This window comes from Gopherus evgoodei, chromosome 7 (genome assembly GCF_007399415.2).
Source record: "Gopherus evgoodei ecotype Sinaloan lineage chromosome 7, rGopEvg1_v1.p, whole genome shotgun sequence".
In the NCBI taxonomy this organism is placed as follows: Eukaryota; Metazoa; Chordata; order Testudines; family Testudinidae; genus Gopherus; species Gopherus evgoodei.
Window position 1 is genome coordinate 15,200,479 of NC_044328.1, and position 21,281 is coordinate 15,221,759.

The window sequence follows — 21,281 nt, forward strand, 5'->3', positions numbered from 1 at the left end:
TTGGACCTTAGCGTCCAAAATATGGGGGTTAGCATGAAAACCTCCAAGCTTAGTTACCAGCTTGGACCTGGTAAAGCTGCCACCACCCAAAAAATTAGAGTGTTTTGGGGCACTCTGGTCCCCCCAAAAACCTTCCCTGGGGACCCCAAGACCCAAATCCCTTGAGTCTCACAACAAAGGGAAATAAACCTTTTCCCTTCCCCCCTCCAGGTGTCCCTGGAGAGATACACAGAAACAAGCTCCATGAATCTAAACAGAGGGATTCCACCCTCCCCGTTTCCAGCCTTGTAAACCAGAAGTACCGAGAGCTAATCTCTCTTCCCCCCTCACCCAGAGGGAATGCAAAGTCAGGCTAGTAAATCTAACACACACAGATTTCCCCCTGACTTCTTCCTCCCACCAATTCCCTGGTGAGCACAGACTCAATTCCCTGGAGTTCCCCACTAAAGAAAAACTCCAACAGGTCTTAAAAAGAAAGCTTTATATAAAAAGAAGAAAAATACATAAAAATGGTCTCTCTGTATTAAGGTGACAAATACAGGGTTAATTGCTTAAAAGAATTATGAATAAACAGCCTTATTCAAAAGAATACAATTTAACATATTTCAGCAACTACATACATGTAATTACAAAAAAACCCAAACCTATCTTTGTACTCACAACTTGGAAACAGAAGATTAGAAAGCAGGAAATAGAAAAGTCCTTCCCATAGCCGAGAGGGACAAATTCAAGACCCGAACAAAGGACTCACACACAAACTTCTCTCCACCCAGACCTGAAAAAGTCTGGTTTCCTGATTGGTCCTCTGGTCAGGTGTTTCAGGTTACTTTTTTTCCAGGTGAAAGAGACATTAACCCTTAGCTATCTGTTTATGACAATGCCCTTATAGAAGGCATAAAGCAAAAAATTAACATTTTAGTAATCTGAAACTGAGTCTGAAGAACTTTATTTTCAATTTGTTAGATTGTAACAGTGGGAAAATCCAAATAGCTCTCCCCTGGGCACTTCCTTTAAGGAATGCCTGGAGTCGGTTCAGAAGATTCTTCTGAGAAAGCAGACATAGGAAGAGGGATTATGTCCTCAGAGAAGTACTGTGATATTTCAAAGGCAAAAGAAAACAACTGTGTAGTGACTTTTCTTCATTACCACCCACCCAAGAAGTGAACATACAATGAGCAAGGTCTATTGGTTTTAGAACTGAGGAAGTGTGCAGCTAATAGCATTTTAAGTGTCTCCATTTTCAGTTACTTCAACAAAATTACCAACGAACCAGGCAACAAAGTGAAAGTTTTTTGGTTTGAAATTGTAGACTACAAATGATCCTTGGCGCTGTGAAATGTTTCTTTGTTCACTGAATGTAAAAGATTTTTAAAAGCAGAAGTAAAGTTACTAGGCAATTGGCAGCTTTGTCCTCACTAGATATTTCACAAGCTATAATCTCTCTCTCTTTCAGGATGTTAATCTTGCGCAATTTTGTTGCTCACTCTTTTACTACAAAAGGAAACTCACTTGAAAGTGTCTAGCCTTCAAGATCATAACCAACCCTGGAGGAGTCTACGAGACTGCGGACCCTCCACCTTGAAAAAGAAAAGTTGTAAACATCTGACTCGTTAACCAAAGTAAACCCACCAACGTGGCAGCTTATAGCCAGGGCAAATCCAATCCTCTCCATTAATTCCCAGCTGTTCACACACCCATGGCATCTGCCACCTCTACGCACCAGTCACGTGTAGCCCAAAGGCCATTATGAGGCAGAGCAAATACCCTCAACCCCCTTTGGCTCCTGGGGAAAGCTGAAGCGCCGGTAAGTGACTCGCCCAGGGCCACACAGCAGCTCACTGGCGGAGGCGGGGAGAGAACCCAGGCGTCCCGGCCCCTAGGCTGAGGGAGGGGGGAGGGGTCTGACCCCCGACTCCTCGCAGAGGGCGCGCGGAAGGCCACCGTCGCGCGAGAAGTCGGCGCTGAGGGAACGCGCTCCGTCTCCTAGCAGCAGCCTTCACGGCGCCATGGAGCCCGGCGGGGAACGCGAGCTGCGGCGGCGGCGGCACCTCCCCGAACTCAGGCACCAGGCGGCCGAGTATTATCGGAGCAACGAAGTCCCACAACGGCTGGAGGAGGCGCTCAACGCCACGTTCTACCTGCGCCCTCCGGACCTCTACGGCCATCTGGTACCTACCGGGCGCAAGTAGCGGGGGAGAGCGGCTAATACGCAGGCGCTGCACGAGCTGTCCCCGCCCCCCCCCGACAGATCCCATAATCCCCCTCGCAAATACAAGTGGGCGGGGTAAGGTTGAGGCTAGGAGCTCTGCTCAGGGGGGAGGGAGTGAGAACGAGGTTTACCCCCCTTAGCAGGGGCAGAGAATTACCCCCAGCCTCCTGGCCTCCACCAGACTGACCTTTCCATGAGATAGTGCTTGAGCCTGCGGGCACCAGCTTGCACGACATTACTGCCAGGCTCAGCTCTGTGCTATTTTTCGTAAAGCCCCAGCTCCTGGATTCTTGGGATTAGGTGACAATTTCAGTCTCCACCGAAAGAGTGATCAGCCCTCTTGGTTGTGGAGCAAAGCTTAATAGTGAGACCTACCTGCACCCTAGCAGCCCAGAAACCAGAGGACAAAGTAACCCTTCCTTTTATTTAGCTTAAAACAGATCTGTCACAGTTTAAGGCCTGGGGCATGTTTTTTGGATGCTTGGGGTTGTCACTGCTGGAATGGCAGTATTAGATGACCCCTTTAATAGAGCTATTCAATCACATTAAACTAGCTCGATTGAACTAACGAGATTGCAAAGCATTTTCTTTTGAGACTGTAAGCAGATGCTCCTACAGCCACAACTATTGTGCAAACCTCTGCCACGCATCATAAGAATGAAGATAAAGGGAGTCTGGTTAGTTTTCACACTACTATTGGTATTCTCATCCCTGTGGGCCTCAGTGAAATGGACAAGAATCAGGCAAGCTTTACCTTGCAGCTGTTCAGCAAAGCTCTGGCCAGCAGCAGAGAACTAGTGTGGCCAATAAAATATCCAATCAGTATAATAGTGGAATGGCCAACTCCATACTCTAGAAGCTGTTTTAAAAAGATTGCCTTCCAATGCTTCCTCCTATACAAATGTGTCTGTGATAATGAAGTCTTACATCTCAGGTATTATTCATTGCATTGTTCCATGTTGACCTCAAGTTTCATTACTCTCCCTGATAAGGTGTGACCACTAGTTCCAGATTATGTTTTACTAGAAAGAAAGTAAATCAAACAAGATTATATCATGCTGTGATAGTTGATTTTTTTTTTTAGGATACTTGTTAGGTATACCTCTGCCTCCTCACTGCAGCTTCCCACATTGTGTACCACTCTATCCACCAGGATTGCATCCATAGCTATGCTGGTGTTTCTAGTTTCCACATGTTATGGTTCAATTCCCACCTCACAAATCACTCCCTGGATTTGGTGATGATTCCTCTTCTTTGCTAAGACCAGCTCTCTTTAGAAACCCACAAGATTTAGTTCTTAGTCTTGTCTTTTCCCTCTTGGGCATTTAACATATTAACACAGATGGAACTCAACTGTAAATAACTAAGGATTCCTATGGCATCTTGACCAAGTCAGCTTGTGATATTATCTACATATTCAGCTGAAAAAAAGCTGAGACAATGAAATGCTTCTCTTGGGCAAGAGAGGCATTCAAAACAATCTTTTTTTCTCTATCCTTTTTCTTGAAGTCAGATCTCTCATTTGCTTCCTCTATAAACTTAGAAACATTCTTCCTCTAATTAACTTCTATTATGAAGGCAAAAGTGATAAGGCAGGCGAGGTAATATCTTTTATTGGACCAACTTCTGTTGGTGAGATAGACAAGAGACCAACAAAAGTTGATCTAGTAAAAGATATTATGTCACCCACTTTGTCTGTCTAATATCCTGGGACCAACATGGCTACAACCACACTGCATGCAACAATTAAGGCAAAAGTGGCAGACATGATGCCCTCAGTAACAGTGTATGCATAGCACTGCATATGAGAACCTCTTTTTGAAGGAAGATGGCTTTTTTGAGCCGCCAGGATTGTTTTATAGTGTTTTTTTCAGGAACACTTAGAGCTTAAATGGGATCTATAACATTTTACATCTTCAAAGTACTGTACATTAATATTTACTTAACCAGTTAGCTAATAAATTAAGAAGTGTTACCGGATATTTAATGCGCCTTTAAGGCCAGAGCCTGTGAGTCATCCTCCAAATGGCTTTAGCAAAGTTGTTCTGGAGTAGGTTGGCTTTCTCCTCTGCCTTTCCCCCTCTGCTTTCTAGAGACAGACAGGTACAGTCTTTTTTAATATGGCTTATTCAAGGACAGAGTGCCCTACACCTGCAACATCAGAAACTCCTCGGTGGGCCATCAGGCAGTGAGGGGCTTATTTTGTGTGTCAGTTTCAGGAGTAACTGCACCTTTATTCCTCCTCCATGGTCCACTCCAGGATTGCCCAGTCTTACAGCCATCACTTGTTTCTGGGCAGGGACCCATGTTCCACACCCTTCTGACCAGGAGCTTTAAGGATGCACACCCCCTGCCAAACACTGATATCCTCAGCAAGCCATTTGGTCTAACAGTCAGCACCTGTGCATTGGCTTCTTTCTGAGGGCTATGAACAGTGTATTGCCAGTGATTACAAGAAAGCTTCGCAGAATTAAATGTTTATTTTTTTCTAATTGTGGATTATCGATTTTTATTTAAGATTTTTTTGATGATCAATTTGCATTTTTAAGATTTTTTTTATTTAACTATTTTTATTTTAACAGCTGTGCAGGACAGTGTTCAGATTAGGGCAGGGCTAACAGTGGGATGCAGGAGGTCCTTGTGAAGCTGAGGAGTCAGAGACCCCAGGGTGCAAGGCAGGGTACGGGGTAAGCTTCAGTTGTCCTGGCCCCTTACATTTGGAGTAGAGACTCCCAGCCAGGACTGGTAAGGAGGAGCATGAGCCCCAGCCACGGGGAAGCTACCCTGCTACTGAACAGTTCCTGTCTGGGAATGGCTCTCACACTCTTGGTTGGTGCATGAGCGAATGGAGCCATGATAGCAGAGCTGCAGAGGGTTCCCTGCATAGCTGAGGGGCCAGTGGCACTGGATCCCTGCAGGCACAAGGTGCAGGGAAGACTGGGGTCCTAGTGAGGGAAAGCAGAGCTCAGGCCAGACTAGGGCCATGAGGCAGAGTTGTCATCCAGGGACAGAGCCACAACCATATCCAGGGACAACAACTCCAAGCCAGAACCACATCCTTCTCTGCATCTTGTGTCTGCAGGGATTGGATGTCACCGACCCCACCCACTCACCAGTCAGAGGTGTGGGAGCTGTTCCTGAGCAGGAACTGTTCAGCAGCAGGATGGCGTCCCCTATAGCTGGGGCTCATCCTCATCTTTGCAGTTCTGGCTGATGGTCTCTGCTTCTCTAGATCAGGACAACCACAGCCTTCTCCTACACTTTGTGCCTGCAGGGATCAGGTGTCACCAGTCATGTGGCCATGTAGGGGGCCCTCTGCATCACTGGTGTCATGGCCCTGCTCCCTTGCTACAGTGACAACAGAGCTGCAGGGTTGGTGACATCCAGTCCCTGCAGGCACAGAGTGTGGGGGAGGCTGCGTTTGTGGCAGGCAGAACAGAGTCTCTTAGCACTCCAGTGCCACAAGGGCTATTGAGGGCTCCCTGTACTGCCACAGGAGGCATTCAGCAGTGGAGTGGCCTCCTCTCTGGCTGGCACCAGCTTACTCACTCCCATGACAGCAAGGTTGCAGAGGGGCTCCCTGCACTGCTTAAGGGCCAGCGACACCAGATCCCTACAGATGTCCTGTCTGGTACCAATTGATATTTTTTTCAGTTAACTGCAGTGTGTCAGCTGAAATGGATGTTTACTGACCGTTATTGATTAAAACTGAATCCTGCTGAGCCTAATTACAAGTTACCATGCAGCTTTTTCTCAGCGAGCACATTTATTCTTAGGGTAAAAGCATCACAGAGAAAACATAAAAAACAATGAAGGTTCTGACATGCTCATTAATAAACATATGAGAAATCATCCATCAGTCTTAGGGGGCCCAGATAGGTCAACACTCTTCCAACCCCTCCCTCCAGGGTTGGTGTCCCCCTGGGATCTGTAGTCCTGTCCATTTGCTGAATCAAAAGGAAGGTCACAGGTGAATTCAAGCTCATTCTTTGAAAGCCCTTTCTTTGTTTCCTAGTCTCTGGAAAACCCAGTCTAAAACAGTATATGCAAACCACCCCAGGGGTGGTATGTCTTGGAGTTGCATATAATCCTAGGAGCAGTCAGCTCCTACTGTTTTTAAATTTCTGGAGGAGCTGTGGTAACCCTCCCCCATGAAGTAGGACACAATCATACATAAACCATCCATAAATGTAATACAATATTCCTCAGATATATGGCACAGGGCTGTAATATCTGTCACAATATGAACCTGAATAGAAATGAATAGTACTATATAGATTGTCAGCAGTAAGTATACTAGGTTCTAGGTTCTAGAGTGGCTGGCTCTTAAGCACACAGTGTAGGAGTAGGAATACTAAAGTATCCTGATGAATATCAAGACGCAAAAATAGATTTACCAAATGATGGATTTAATGCTAACATAAAATGAAAGAATTATTTACACAGAAATTGATATTTTTAATCAAACTCTCTCTCTTCTTCAAGGCTAACTACTTCTCTAAATTTTCAAAACCTCCAGTAATATGCAAATTAATTGGAAGGAAGGTCCTTGATGGAACTGGTCGACCAACATTAGAAGTGGAAATATTTTGCACAGTTAAAAACCATGAGAAGGTATGAGCTGCATCTTATTTTGTTATATATCCTAACAGAACATTACAGAGAGATGCTCATCTCCACCATTGTTAATGATGGCTCATTTTAATTAATGAGACAAAATGGAGGAGTTAAATGTGGATCAAGTTCCTGAATGATTTACTTTTGTAAGTCAGAAGTACCAAAACTCTGCTGAAAATTAACTACATTTACTCTTTTCGGAATAATAATGCTTTGTTTATATTTTAATTTGTAACCCACATCTGATATTACATTGATGTATGTTGTCTTTTGTCATATAATTGTACCGTGGTCCTTGCCCTGTTATACTGGCACAGCAACCATACGTAAAAACTCCTCTTTACTCCAGTGGTGACAGGATATAGCTTTTAGCATTTCTCACATTTGGACCCTAATTTAACTCATCCCCCCTGCATAACATGAGTTTTGGAGCTCTGTGTCTTGCTTTTCGTTCTTTAAAATGTCTCAATGGCACCTTTCTCAGTCTTCTTACACTGGTAATATGCTAGATGAGGCTCCTGTCCTACAAACACTCATGCATGTGCTCAGTAGCCCCACAGAAGTCAACAGAATTATTCATGTGCATAAACATAAACATATATGTGTTTGCAGGATCAGGGCTGTCGCTGTTCTTGGAGATAGCTCTGCTTGTTTTTTACTCTTCATTTATTTTCCTTCATATGTTTTGAGCTACATATCTTTCTCTTCCTATTACGCTACTGTATTTCAGAAAAAAAGCATGCAGTCTAGTATTAACACAGTTCATGTGAATGAACGGGTTTTCACCCTGTGAGTTTAGGGAAATGTATATTTCACTCCATTCAGAATATTGTTGTGTGTTCCAGAAATTCAAGACTAGTGCCGTGTTCCCCTCACGTTAGCATTATTCCGCATTAGCATCCAGGGTTGTTTCATAGATGGCTGAATAGAGACACTGGATCTATGGCTTATTACAACAATCTATAACCCACTAACAACCCGCTACCCCCAAGCTACTTTTTTTTTCCCCCTTCCCCCCAATGAATGGAGGGATGTTAGAAGACCCTTCACCTTGAATGGTCCATTGAAACATGTATTAACTAGTTATGCTAAACAACCTGTTCCATCTTATATACCTCTACTTCGATATGACGCTGTCCTTGGGAGCCAAAAATCTTACCGCGTTATAGGTGAAACTGTGTTACATTGAACTTGCTTTGATCCACTGGAGTGCGCAGCCCCGCCCCTCCGGAGCACTGCTTTACCGTGTTATATCCAAATTCATGTTATATCGGGTGGTGTTATATCAAGGTAGCGGTGTATATAGCTGTGATACTCCCTGAACTGAAGAAGAGCTCTGTGTAAGTTTAAAAGCTTGTCTCTCTCACTAAGAGAGGTTGATCCAATAAAAGATATTACCTTACCCATCTTATTTCTCTACATCACTACAGATGGTAGCTGTTTACATTCTCCTAGAAGTAGAACTATGATTTACTTCATTGAAAATGCTCAGAAAAGGAGACAATTTATGTATATTTTTTTAATCCAGTTTGAAAAGTATTTAAGGTTCATTTTGTCTAACATCCTTAATGCAGAGTATCAGAGGGGTAGCTGTGTTAGTCTGGATCTGTAAAAAGCAACAAAGAGTCCTGTGGTACCTTATAGACCAATGTTTCTCAAACTGGGGTTGCTGCTTGTGTAGGGAAAAGCTGCTGGTGGGCCGGGCCGGTTTGTTTTCTTGCCCTGTCCGCACGTCCTGCCGATCACGGCTCCCACTGGCCGCAATTCGCTGCTGCAGGCCAATGGGAGCTGCTGGAAGCAGTGTGAGCCAAGGGACATACTGGCCGTTACTTCCAGCAGCTCCCATTGGCCTGGAGCGGCAAACCGCACCGAGTGGGAGCCGCAATCGGCCTGACCTGCGGACAGGGCAGGTAAACAAACTGACCCGGCCCGCCAGGGGCTTTTCCCTACACAAGTGGTGACCCCAGTTTGAGAAACGCTGTTATAGACTAACAGATGTATTGGACCATAAGCTTTCGTGGGTGAATACCCACTTCGTCAGACGTGTTAGTCTATAAGGTGCCACGGGGCTCTTTGATCCTTAATGCAATCATCCTTAGGAATCTGTAAAGGATGCACAGTAATTAGTCACTGATCAAAATGGACTTCATGTTAAAGGTCACATTGTCATTATATGACACTTTTGACTGCAACAATAGACAGCCCTTGTACCATGATTAAGGTTAAGATTCTGTCACGGGTATTTTTAGTAAAAGTCAGGGACAGGTTGTGGGCAATAAACAAAAATTCATGGAAGCCCACAACCTGTCCCTGACTTGTACTAAAAATACCCGGGTGGATAGAGGGACACAAACAGTGCTGCCAGGGCTTTCCGCTGCTCCAACCCTGCTGCTGCTCCTGTGGCAGAGGCTGATTCAGCCCCACAGGGACTGATCCAATGCCAGCTGCTGCTCCAGTGGGCCAGGGACCGCTGTTCCAGCAAGCCTGGGCTGGCCAACCGCCAGCTATTCTGGGGCCGCTGTTCCAGTGGCTCCAGGGCTGACAGCTGCTCTAGCTCTGCCGCAGAAGATGTCACAGAGGTCCCAGAAAGTCACAGAATCCATGACGTCTGTGACAGAATTGTATCCTTAACCATGATTCACCAGCATTTATACTTGTTTGATACTGTCATTCACCCTCAGTTGTTAATGTAATTTATAGCCACATCTTCCTATAATATTGCCAGGTAAATAACACTTATGAAACTTATTTTGGCAGATGCTTATTTCAGAAGAGGAAATGGATGCGAGATTTTGAAAAAAAATTTTAAAGTTACCTATGGTCATCTTTTTTCCAATTTTGTTTTATACATTTGGCAATCTATTGTCAGTAATATTTGTAAAGAATTTCTATTGCTGAAAGATCTGGAAAAACACGAACTTGCACAGAGACGTTCATACTTCAGCAGACCTAAAGAAGAGCTCTGAGTAACCTGAATGCTTCTCTCTCTTACCGAAAGAAGTTTGTCCAATAAAAGATATTACCTCCCCCACCTTGTCTCACAGTGAAAATAGCATTCTAGTGGTTAAAACACAAACTAGGACTCCTGGGTTCTATTCCTGGTGCTGTCACTGTTTTAGGTCCAGATTCTATAATCTGATCCCAATCTCCATGCAGAGCCTCACTGAATTGGAATTGGACTGGCACACCATGTGCGTGTAAATTCTGTTGGCATTGATCACATCTACAGGCCCAGGGTCAGTCACTAACTCACTCTGAACTTTACTTTACCATCCTATAAAATGAGTATACAAATTATGTGACAGGAGAATTAACACATAAGTAATATTCATAAATGGTTTGAGAATGTTAGATGGAAAGCTGTAAGTGCAGAAGTACAAGAAACCAAGAAAAAGCCTGAAGTATGGGATCAATTAAGTTCCTGGGAGGGGGGATATGTTTAAGCCTATATCATTTTAATCTTTTAAAGTGACATTTCAAAGTTAGAAATGGAAGAGTCTGTAAGCTTTTCACAATCATTTTGCAGAGCATTTGTTCCATTGTGGTCTCTTCTCACTCTGAAATCCTTGACAGTGCTTCTCCTGAAGCAATTGATGCTGATGAGAACGAAAGAAATGACACTGTTAATAGAGCCCTGGAATGGGTAAATGGATCACTGAATGAAATGCTTAGAGACCTGCAACCTGCTGACCAGTGTAAAGCTGATGAGCTGCTTGGGTAGGTCTTGCATATTATTTCACTGATTTTTACTGTAGTAAAACAAATTCCTGCAAATAATTGTAAATAAATAATTCGTGCAAAATCTCAATATTTTTTCTATTGTTATTCCTAATTCTTTCTACATAATATTTCTAGGATATTATTGCCACTAGAAGCCTTGCACTATATTATTTCCAGTGCTGTATATTTATATAATGTGAAGTTCATCCCAGCCTGCACAAAATCCAGATAAACCAGCATTGTGCAGAATACAAAGATGGGAGTTAGGAATACACCTCCAACACACACACACTCTGATTTTGGACATGACCTGTAATATCAGCCGTAGTCCCCACATTGGATCCATGTAAGGAACTGACCATTGAAGTCAGTGGGAGTCTTTCCATTGATTTCAGTATGCGGTAGTACAGATCCAGTGGTCTTTCCCTCAGCAGCTCATGGAGCTTTGTTTGGAATCTTACTCAGCCAGCAGCTTGGCCACATCCTCTAGTGTGCTGCAGGACATAAGTGGCCTTCCATGGGCCCTCAGCACTGCGATTAATTTTGTACATAGTGTATTTACAAATCTCTGGTTTTGATGGAGTACTCTTTCAAAGTAGGCCCCTCTGAGAGGATATCTAAGGCTCATACCTTGGGATCATTATCAACCTCCTTTTGTTTCTGTTTTAAGTTTCTGATTTCTGTTTTATGCTTCCTTGGAAAATACCTATTCTGTAATCAAGTTCATTTGCATTTTTTCCAAACAAACTTCTTGTGATCTTGGAGAAATTATGAAGCAGTGGAGAATAGTAATATTTTTCCATTTATAAAACATTTATCTGGTCCTTTGTAAGAAAAAAATATAGGCTAACTTGAAGTGCCCCAAAAGGTGTTTTGGCTGTGGTTCGCTGCTGTGGACCAATGGGAGCTGCTGGAAGCAGTGTGGGCTGAGGGACATACTGGCTGCCACTTCCAGCAGCTCCCATTGGCTTGCAGCGGTGAACCACAGCCAGTGGGAGCTGTGATCGGCTGGACCTGTGGATGGGGCAGGTAAACAAACTGGCCCGGACCACCAGGGGCTTTCCCTACACAAGCAGTGACCCCACTTTGAAAAACACTGCTCTATATGTTGCTTCCATTGTATACAAACAGCTAAAATACAGCCACTTCTAAAGCAGCAGCCATATAACCAGAGCTCAACTCTAGAAAAAGACGATCTTTTGGATAAGCAAATTAAGCCAAATTCTGACACTTTGGGAAAGTGTCATGGGATTTTTAATATCCATGCAAAACAAATAAGTCTTTCTTTTGAGGGTCTTCTCTGTGTAGAGGTCACATTATTTACCTTGGAAGGATAAAGAGCTGGCTCAATCTTGCTGGGTTTGAAGGTGTTTTTGCACTTCAACCTAGTTGTTTAGACCACTAAGCCATCTCCTCTGAGTTTCAATTCAATAGGATATGAAATAGCTGAAAAATGAGGTTTAATTACTAAACAGCATTGCCACCCTTATTCAAATATGTATACTTTGCCCTTCTGTTACTTCTGTCCAAAGTTTTCAAAGTACATATCTATTAAGCTTTATAACATCCCTTTGTGATGTGTATTATTAAACCTATTTTAGAGATGGCTAGATTGAGGCACAAATAAGTTTATTGACTTTCCCAAGTTCGCACGAGGAGTCAGCAGCAGAACCATGAATAGATCTTACTTCATCTCCCAGCATGTGCTTTGCCCACTAGCCCATGCCTGCTCCTCATTTACCTAAGAATATTCCTAAGCAACTGTGATAAATGAAGGTGGAAGGTAGCTTCCTTTTATGGAAACCCAGCTAGTTAGCTATAAGATCCCTCTTGGTAGCTGTTCTCTACTTGCTTTACCTGTAAAGAGTTAAAAAAAAACATAGGTAAAAAAGGGAGCGAGTACCTCACTAAAAGAGCCAATGGGAGGGCTAGAACTTTTTAAGATTGGGAAAAAACTTTCCCTTTATCTATTTGTTGCTGTTCTCCGGAAAGAGGAGACACAGAGCAGGAACCGGGCTGGGCTATGATGTAGGAAGCTTTAAGCCAGGTATGAAAAAGCATCAGACCATATTTAGAGATTGCTTATCTGAAACCCCAGATATGTAAGTAAGTCAGGGGCGGTCTAGGAAGATGTGATTAGTTTATTTGTTTTATTTCTTACTGACTCCTCTGTGCTAACCCCAGGTGCTTTTGTTTTTCTTGTAACCTTTAAGCTGAACCTCAAGAGAGTTATCTTGATTGTTAATTTAAAAAAAAAATTTTTTTGATCTAGCAAAAAGCCCAAGTTCCAAATGTATTTTCTTTATTTTTAATAAAATTTACCTTCTTTAAGAACAGGATTGGATTTTTGTGTCCCTAAGAGATTTGTGCATATGTTGTTTAATTAGCTGGTGGCAACAGCTGATTTCCTTTGTTTTTCTTTCTTAGCTCTTCCCCGGAGTTGGGTGTGAAAGTACTTGAGGGTACCTCACAGGAAGGAATTCCCAAGTGCGCCTTTCTGTGTTCTCAAAAGAGTTTTTGTTTTTTTTTTGCATTTGGATGGTGGCAGCATCTACACATCCAAGGTCAGAGAGAAGCTGTAACCTTAGGAGTTTAATGCAAGCCTGGAGTCACCAGTATTAATTTTTAGAATCCTTGCAGGCCCCCACCTTCTGCACTCAAAGTGCCAGAGTGGGGAATCATCCTTAACAGCAACTAATCATTATGCCTTTTCTTTTCCCATCAGTGAATACTTTGCAAAGAAGGTAGAAGAAGAAAAAGAAAGAAAGGCAATTGAAAAGGAAGAACAAGAAGCAGCAATTTCTGCACCTGCATATGTTCCAGCTTTATCAGCTGTAACACCATCTGGCAAAAAAAAAGGAGTCAAATTAGGTTTTAGTTGATTTTCTTCTGATATTTCTTGCAAGATAGTAATCAATAAAGATGCTAGTGTACCTTCTGTAGCTCCCAATGAGCACTGAAGGGTAGCAATGCTTCACTACAGTCCTTTTGTAGCTGTATCCCAGACCTCCTTCCTGGCCACTAGCTGCAGTTCCTCTCTCCCAGAGCACCAGTCACAGTCAGCAAGGATAAGTCATCTCCACTGCAAAGCTTGGGAGAGGGGGAGAAGAGAACAAAGTAGGCTCAGTCAACCACATGGGATAGTGTAACGGAGCCTCTTTCCAGGTTGTGATTGGCCTAGCTGTACTCTTCATCCTGGGAATGGGAATGGAGGAGAATGTGAATGAAAATGATGGGGGAGGAAGTGGGAACCATAGGAATAAACAGGAAAATGCGAGTGGAATGAAGACGGGGAGAAAAACAATGGGGGAAGAGAAGAGATATTGGGGAACACAGAAACGGAATGAAGAAAGGGGGAAGAATGGAGGTAAGAAGGCAAACAGAATACGGAGGGAAAGGGAGGGGTCTATGAAGAGGGAATCAGGCAGTGTGGAGAGGAAAAGCAGAAAGAATAAAGATGACGAAGGAGAGAGGGAAGAGGAAGTGGTATGAGCAAAGGAAAATGGGTGGTAGAGACCGAAGGTAATAAATATATGGGCAAAAGTAAGGAGCAAGAGTACTTACATGCGACCTTCCTCAGAGAAAGGGCCTCCTTTCTATTATCTTCTTTCTGTGGAACTGGGGAGTGAGCCATTACCTCTGCTGCTGCTGCCTCATCATGTTTATCTTGTTCGTGTCTTCTTACTTACGTTGTAAGATCAGTGTAATTTCTTGATATTGTGTTATAGATGTGCACATTAATGCAAATATACATCTACTTTTCAACGTAGATTATTAGATATGCTATCCACAGTTATGTCCATTCTCAGATGTCATCTTTTGCTTCACACAGTAGTTTTAGTGGGTTTTGATACCCCACTGTCATTGACTATTTAGTTTCAATAGTTATCATTGATTTCTTGCTGAATGTAAAAATCGAAAAAATTACACTTATTTAAGCCAGTTTTGGCTATTAGAAGTCAATGGATATGACTACTGACTCACCGTGAAGCAGTAGCAGATACTCAACTGCCATTAGCTGGTTTTAGAATGTACTCTGTCTGGTTGCATGTGGCACAAAAAGCAGTTTCCTACAAAGAATCTTTGGAGAACAAAACAACTCTTTGCTTTAGCTTTTGATCATTCACTTACTGCGTCCCTATTTGTGCTACTCTTTACCCTGTAGGTATAAATGGTGTAGAATCTATCATATGCTGTAAATGTAGTTCAGGTCCTATTTTGGTGAATCTTCACTTACAATACTATAAATGCACTCTGTTGCATATGTATTTTGTTACTGAAAATTGCTCTGTGATTCTTGTATGAAGGGTCAGATTTTTCAAAAGAGCATGTATTTAGGAACCAAAATAAATAAGATTTTCAAAGGAGATACGTTGGATGCTGAGCACTTTTGAAAAATTGTGAGTGTTGAACACTTGAAAATCTGGTCCCTTCAGGTCATGGTTTAAGGGTGCTATATTCTTCTACTTAATGTTGCTTAGCAGAAAACAGAGGGTGCACTTTGTCTCAGTGAGCTTATAATGTAAACTAGATAAATGCAGAAAATGATGAGAACGAAGGGAAGGGAGGGATGAGGTTTACAACAAATAAAGAACATGCAAAACGTGCTTTGTGTATGGAGCTTGATAGACCAGATTATTGCATCTAAATACAGAGAAGGGTAAAAGATAAGATATAGAGATCAGTGGTTAAAAGCAAGCTGAAGGAAGTGAATTTAAAATCAGAAGGAGGTGGAATACATTGTGCAGTTGCAGATCAAGATAATCCCAAGTGATGAGAGCTGCAAGATACAACAAAAAATACATTGATTAATTGAAATACACATCAGATTAATACTTAAGATTGTATTAGTACATCAGTTAATATGCATAACATTTAAATGGCAATATTTTACTTATTTGTAGGATGCTGATATTGTAGGTGCACAACTGAATTTTAAACCAAGAAAACATTTTGTAAATATTCTTAATCACATTAGGGAAGAAGAGTTCTGTTGCAGAGAAACCAATCTCACCTGCAGAACCTATCGAACCAGTGCTCTGTGGCAGCATAGCCATTGGAGGATTATCACTTGCTGTTGCTAAAACTGGTGCCACCATTAACAACACACCTTTGTACCTACATCTTGCATTGATGAAACATGATCAGGTAATTGTCAATATATATGTTTTTTTATTTTGTCTCAGCTGTAGTCACTGTTCCAGAGTTGTGTACTTCAAGAATGTTCAGTGAAAAGCTGTATAGTTTGATATCCATTGTCAGATGACTACTTATATGACATAATCCAAAACTCATTAAGATCAATGGAGGGAATCTTTCCACTCACTTCATTGGGCTTTGGATCAGATCTGTAGTGAAAATAAAGAAGAAAACACTTGGTTAAACAATAAGAGTTAAACAGTCTTATTTTCACATGGCTTTCTCAATTTCAGGATTTGCCTAAGGAGTTGACTATGCCGCTACCAATGGTCACTCTGTTGAGCTGTGGGAAATCGTCATCTGGAAAACTGAAATTAATGAAAGAAGTGATGCTCATACCACCCGCAGAGTTAACAGTTAAACAAGTACTGTATGCTACTATTTTCACTTGAATTGTATGACATCATAATTTATTGACCTCATACCTTTTAGATACAGTCCTGAGAAAGTGATTACTTATTTCTGTTTAGGGGTGAGGGCAAAGTTCCTTTAACAAAATGTTATTGCAGAACTGAATGGTTAGAATATGGAATGTTTTATATTGCAGATCTCCAAATATAAAGTATGTATATAGTGGATCACAGGAATCAATTCAATTAAAAGCAGCAGCAGAGTTTTGTAATAAAATGGAAGCATAATAGGCTTGTATAAAATGAAACTTGCCATTCATAGGTAATAAATCATATCATTCAGTGCATAGGACACAGTTAAAGGATGACTCCAAGAAAAGAACACAATAAGATATAAAAATCTTTACCAACAAATTGTTTTTAAAATGGACCTATGTAGAAGGGAAAGCAAAGAAAAACAGAAACCCATTAAAAGGCAGGAAGGGTGGATAAGGGCAGGCTGGTCAACACCTTACTTGCTTAACAGTATTGGCATTAAAGAATGTATCTGCACAAGATGCCTACATTAAAGCTGTACTTTCTGTTTTGTATGCCAGTGACCTGAACAAAATAGCTGAGCTTTACTCTTGTTGTTTATAATTGTTACCATAACCTATTGCCTCCTGAGTACTTGAGGGGGGAGCAACAAGATTCTTTGCTACAACATGCAGTAGCAAGCATAGTGTGCCCTCTGTGTAGTTATGTTATCGACTGTGACCTCTGCCTCCACTAGTGCACCTGTGTAGGCATGATTAACATAATATGAAGACATAGGATTTATGAAGGGGGAGGGTTAATCTTTTCCCTATTCAGTTGAAGAGGAAGGATGGTCTTGTGGTTAAGTAATAGACTATGATTCAAGATTCGGGTTTATTTTCTGACTGTCACAGCCTTCTTCTGTGAGTTTAACCTCTTTGTGCCTCCATTCCTTGCTTGTAAAATGGAGATCACAATACTTTCCTACTTCACAGAGTTGTGGAAGATAAATACATAAGTGTTTCTGAAGTGCTTAGATGCTAATCTCATAGGATCTGTCTACAAAAAGACACTCAGAAAAATTAATCCAAATTAACTAAAAGTGTGAATTTAAAGTAGGTTAGTTAAACTGTATTAAAACCCTGGATGGACATTTTGATTCAGAAAGTGAATTACTCTAAAGCAAATTAAGACCATTTTAATTCTGAATAAGAGCGTCCACCCAGGGGTTTCATGCAGTTTAACTAATCCACTTTAAAACATAATTCAGATTAATTTACCAGAGTATCCCTGTATAGACAAGCCTTTACATAAATAGATCTAGGGAAGTGCTGATTAGTAGGCATGGGCAGATATACAGATGATATTTGATCCCTGAATACCATCACCTCAACAAGCTTGTGATCCTATCCACTAGGGACTCTTTTTCTCAGCACATCCCCTTAGCTGAAGTTATATGGGGGTGGAGCATAGTCCAGTAGCCTTCTTTCCTGGTGCCTGCATCACTTTTTGAGTTTTGGGGCAGTCATCTAGCTTTTCCCCTCCTCTTAGCTCTTAAGGGGGCAGACCAATGTGGCTGCTGGTTGTTAATTCAAGTACGGTTCTTCTTAGGGTTCTGCCTACTCCCATTCAGCAAGACAAGGAATCATTGGTCCTAGCACCAGTGCTACTGGCCCTCTAACATTGGAGAAGCTTGACCAGATCAGAAGGGCATGGATAGTTTGTGATTTTTGTGTATGCTAATCAGACCTATAGGATAAAAAGTTCCACTGGAATGTGTGCATCAGGATCTACTTTTTTTTTTAAATAAAAGAAAATTCTTTAATGTTTTTATTTACATTCTTAATCCAAAATAATAATTCTGTTTTGGATGACTGTTGTTATTTAATTTAAAGGGTATTGAAAGGCTTCTGGAGATTCAGAAACAAATGATGAGATTGCTGGATCCTGTAAGCAAAGGGGTAAGATAAATATCAAGGGTGTTTTTGAGCTATGTAGTCTAAATGTAGCAGAGTACTTAGAAGGTGCTGTAACTATTTTTTTTTTTAAAGAAAATAAATTACATGTGTGAGTGCTCGCTGGGAGGGAAGGGGTGACGGGTGCAAGAGTAAGTGGTAACAAGGGAAGAGAGGGTTGGATCTGCTGTGAGGGATGGGGTTATTATGGGGAGGAGAGAGAAATGGAAATGAGTGGAGGGAAGGGAAGAGAAGAGGGCTTGGGGGCTCAACTCAGGAGGAGAGGGTCAGAACTGAGAGGGTGGGAAGGGAAAAGACAGGTGGGGTTGTAGAACATGAGGGGTAGCAGAGGAAGTTGGGGGTTTAGGGAACTGGGGGCTTGTCAGTCCTTTTGTGTACATGTTGGACTATGGTGGAGCTCTGCACCTCAGCTCTACACCATTGCTGGCTGTGTATTCTGGGATCTGGGGGACCCTGCTCAGCTTTGGGTGTCTGAGCCCCTTTCCCTGAAATCCAGAAAATGAGTAGTTAAGATACATATCATACATGTGGAGAAATTGGAGAGGGTCCAGAGAAGAGCAACAAGAATGATTAAAGGTCTTGAGAACATGACCTATGAAGGAAGGCTGAAGGAATTGGGTTTGTTTAGTTTGGAAAAGAGAAGACTAAGAGGGGACATGATAGCAGTTTTCAGGTATCTAAAAGGGTGTCATCAGGAGGAGGGAGAAAACTTGTTCGCCTTAGCCTCCAATGATAGAACAAGAAGCAATGGGCTTAAACTGCAGCAAGGGAGATTTAGGTTGGACATTAGGAAAAAGTTCCTAACTGTCAGGGTAGTTAAACACTGGAATAGATTGCCTAGGGAAGTTGTGGAATCTCCATCGCTGGAGATATTTAAGAGTAGGTTAGATAAATGTCTATCAGGGATGGTCTAGACAGTATTTGGTCCTGCCATGAGGGCAGGGGACTGGACTCGATGACCTCTCGAGGTCCCTTCCAGTCCTAGAGTCTATGAGTCTATGAGTCTGTGTGGAGTGGGCGGGGATGGGAAGGGCTAGCCAGAGCGTGTGGTGGAGGGAGCCCAGTTTGGAGGAGGGTTGAATTGGGTGGACTTGGGGCATGGCTGGGGAAGCTTGACTGAAGCAGGGGCAGAGTCCCAGCTTGGGATGGGTAATGGGTGTGAGGGCCTAGCTTAGTGCAGCTTGGGCTATATAACTAAGCTGGTGTGCCACCTTCCAGTAAGCTGCTGCCTGTGATATGTGCATGCAGCAGCACAGAGCAGGAGATAGCAAGGAGCAACTTCTGGCTTCTGAAGTGCCAACTAATGGCTTAATGGGATCGGATGGGAAGCTGGAAATATTGGTGGAGGGGCTTTATGTTGTGAGGAATGGTGGGATAAAGGGTGGAGAATGAGTGAAACACACAGGTCTCTCAAACTCTTAAAGTTATTGTAACCACCATGCATTAAAACTATCAAGGTTTGGGAACATAGACCATGGATGAGTTTTCTGTGACTGGCCCTGGTAGCAACTACATATTGCAAACATTTCAAAGCACAACAATATCCCTATTCCATGACAATAAAATGTACGGAATGGGGGAGGAGCTATGAGGAATCACATTGCAACTATGTGACCTAGTGGGAAGACTACTGGACTGGGACTATTACTAGCTCTGCCACTGGCCTGCTGGGAGACTGCTGGCAAGTCATTTCACCTCTCAGTGTCTCAATTTCCCATCTGTGAAATGGGGATAATGACGTAAATTTCTTTGAGGTCTACCGATGGAAAGCACCATATAAAACTAGGGTTTTTTTAATTATTACCTAGCCACAGAAGCATATCGATTACAAACCTAGGTGAAAACTAAAACTGTCTGAATGAACACAAACATCTACCAACAAACATTTTTCTTTGCGTTAATGAAGTTTATTGCCATTTTCTAATTTTTTTAAACAGAGTTAAGGTTGCCTGATGATATCTCATGCACTTCCAGAACATTAAGTTCAGCAAAACTCAAATGTCTGAAAGCCAGGAAATAAGAGTTCGGGTAAATGCTGATGCAACCTTAACTCTACTCTCTCTGAGTGGTGCCCATAATACAAACACTCCCAAGTGCTACCTCGACTTGCCCTATGCTCAAACACACAGCCTACTCTCCTGACAGTGTATCACACTTGTCAAATTTAACAAATCGCTTCCCACCCTTTTACAGCTTCTTCACACTTGCAGATAAGATACCACCTAAGCCTATACTTTCCCCTTCCAACATTAAACCCACAGAGTTCTTTCATATCTCACCTTTCGACTGTCAATACCCATGGCAAGAAGACTCTAGTGTCCTGCTACTGACGTAACCTACACAATTCTGTATTGAAATGATGCAGATTGGAACCTCAAGTTACCCATAAACCTCTCTGCTTTGATAACATACATGAGGGGACTCAGACCCAGATCTCTTCATATAAAAATCATATAAAAATCAGCTGTTCCAAGCTACTCAATTTTATTCCTCCACCACTTAGTACAGCTACACTACACAGTGAATGCAGCTGGAGTGCATGCAGATAGTTTCCAGTGGGTATTGTCAGCTCTAGGGGGCATTTATCTTACCTCTGTATTTCCTGGTTTTCAGAAATTTTAGTTTCTCTGCACTTGACATTCTGGAAGGGCATGAGCCATGCAACCTTAAGTGCGTTAACAATGTATTTTGCCATCTCTTCTCTCTCTCTCTCTCTCACACACACACACACACACACACCCACCCCGTTTGGTGACATTGAACTTTAATCAGAAATGTAGAATGGAACATTTTCACAAACACGAGATAACCAGCTATTCCATTATCCTTACAAAAAAACTGCATTAAGAAGGAACTACATTCCAGCATAAGTACAATATAAAAGAAATGACTCTGATCCTGCAACTTCACAGAGTTTACACGCAGAATAGTTCTACTGAAGTCAGTAGGATTATTGACAAAGTATAAAGTGTGTGCATACATTTTTTCAGGATTGGGGCCCTAGTTATTCTTCATGTGCGTAGTCAGTCCAGATCCACACTTTTGGGAGCACATATGCAGTTGGCACACAAAGTGAAAATTCTCTGGAAAAAGCAGCAATGCACATTCTTCATTGAAATGAACATTTGGAGATGAGTTATTGTGTGGTAATAAAACAACATCATTACTTTGTATTGTACACAGAATACTCCTCTT

General features: G+C 42.1%; 1 protein-coding gene across 3 annotated transcripts in view; it reads left to right on the top strand.

The window, feature by feature from the left end:
* Positions 1-1,996: 1,996 nt before the first annotated feature.
* ENO4 (enolase 4) overlaps positions 1,997-21,281 on the top strand; it is a 32,510-nt gene continuing 13,225 nt past the window's right edge. For 2 of the 3 annotated variants that reach the window (XM_030570858.1, XM_030570859.1), the window contains exons 1-7: positions 1,997-2,168; positions 6,695-6,823; positions 10,353-10,543; positions 13,272-13,417; positions 15,525-15,694; positions 15,979-16,110; positions 18,006-18,071. In XM_030570858.1, the coding sequence (XP_030426718.1) occupies positions 2,007-2,168; positions 6,695-6,823; positions 10,353-10,543; positions 13,272-13,417; positions 15,525-15,694; positions 15,979-16,110; positions 18,006-18,071 (996 nt within the window). In that variant the 5' untranslated portion in view covers positions 1,997-2,006. Of the gene's footprint in view, positions 2,169-6,694; positions 6,824-10,352; positions 10,544-13,271; positions 13,418-15,524; positions 15,695-15,978; positions 16,111-18,005; positions 18,072-21,281 lie in introns of those variants that run through there. The other variant, XM_030570860.1, reaches the window with a different exon arrangement.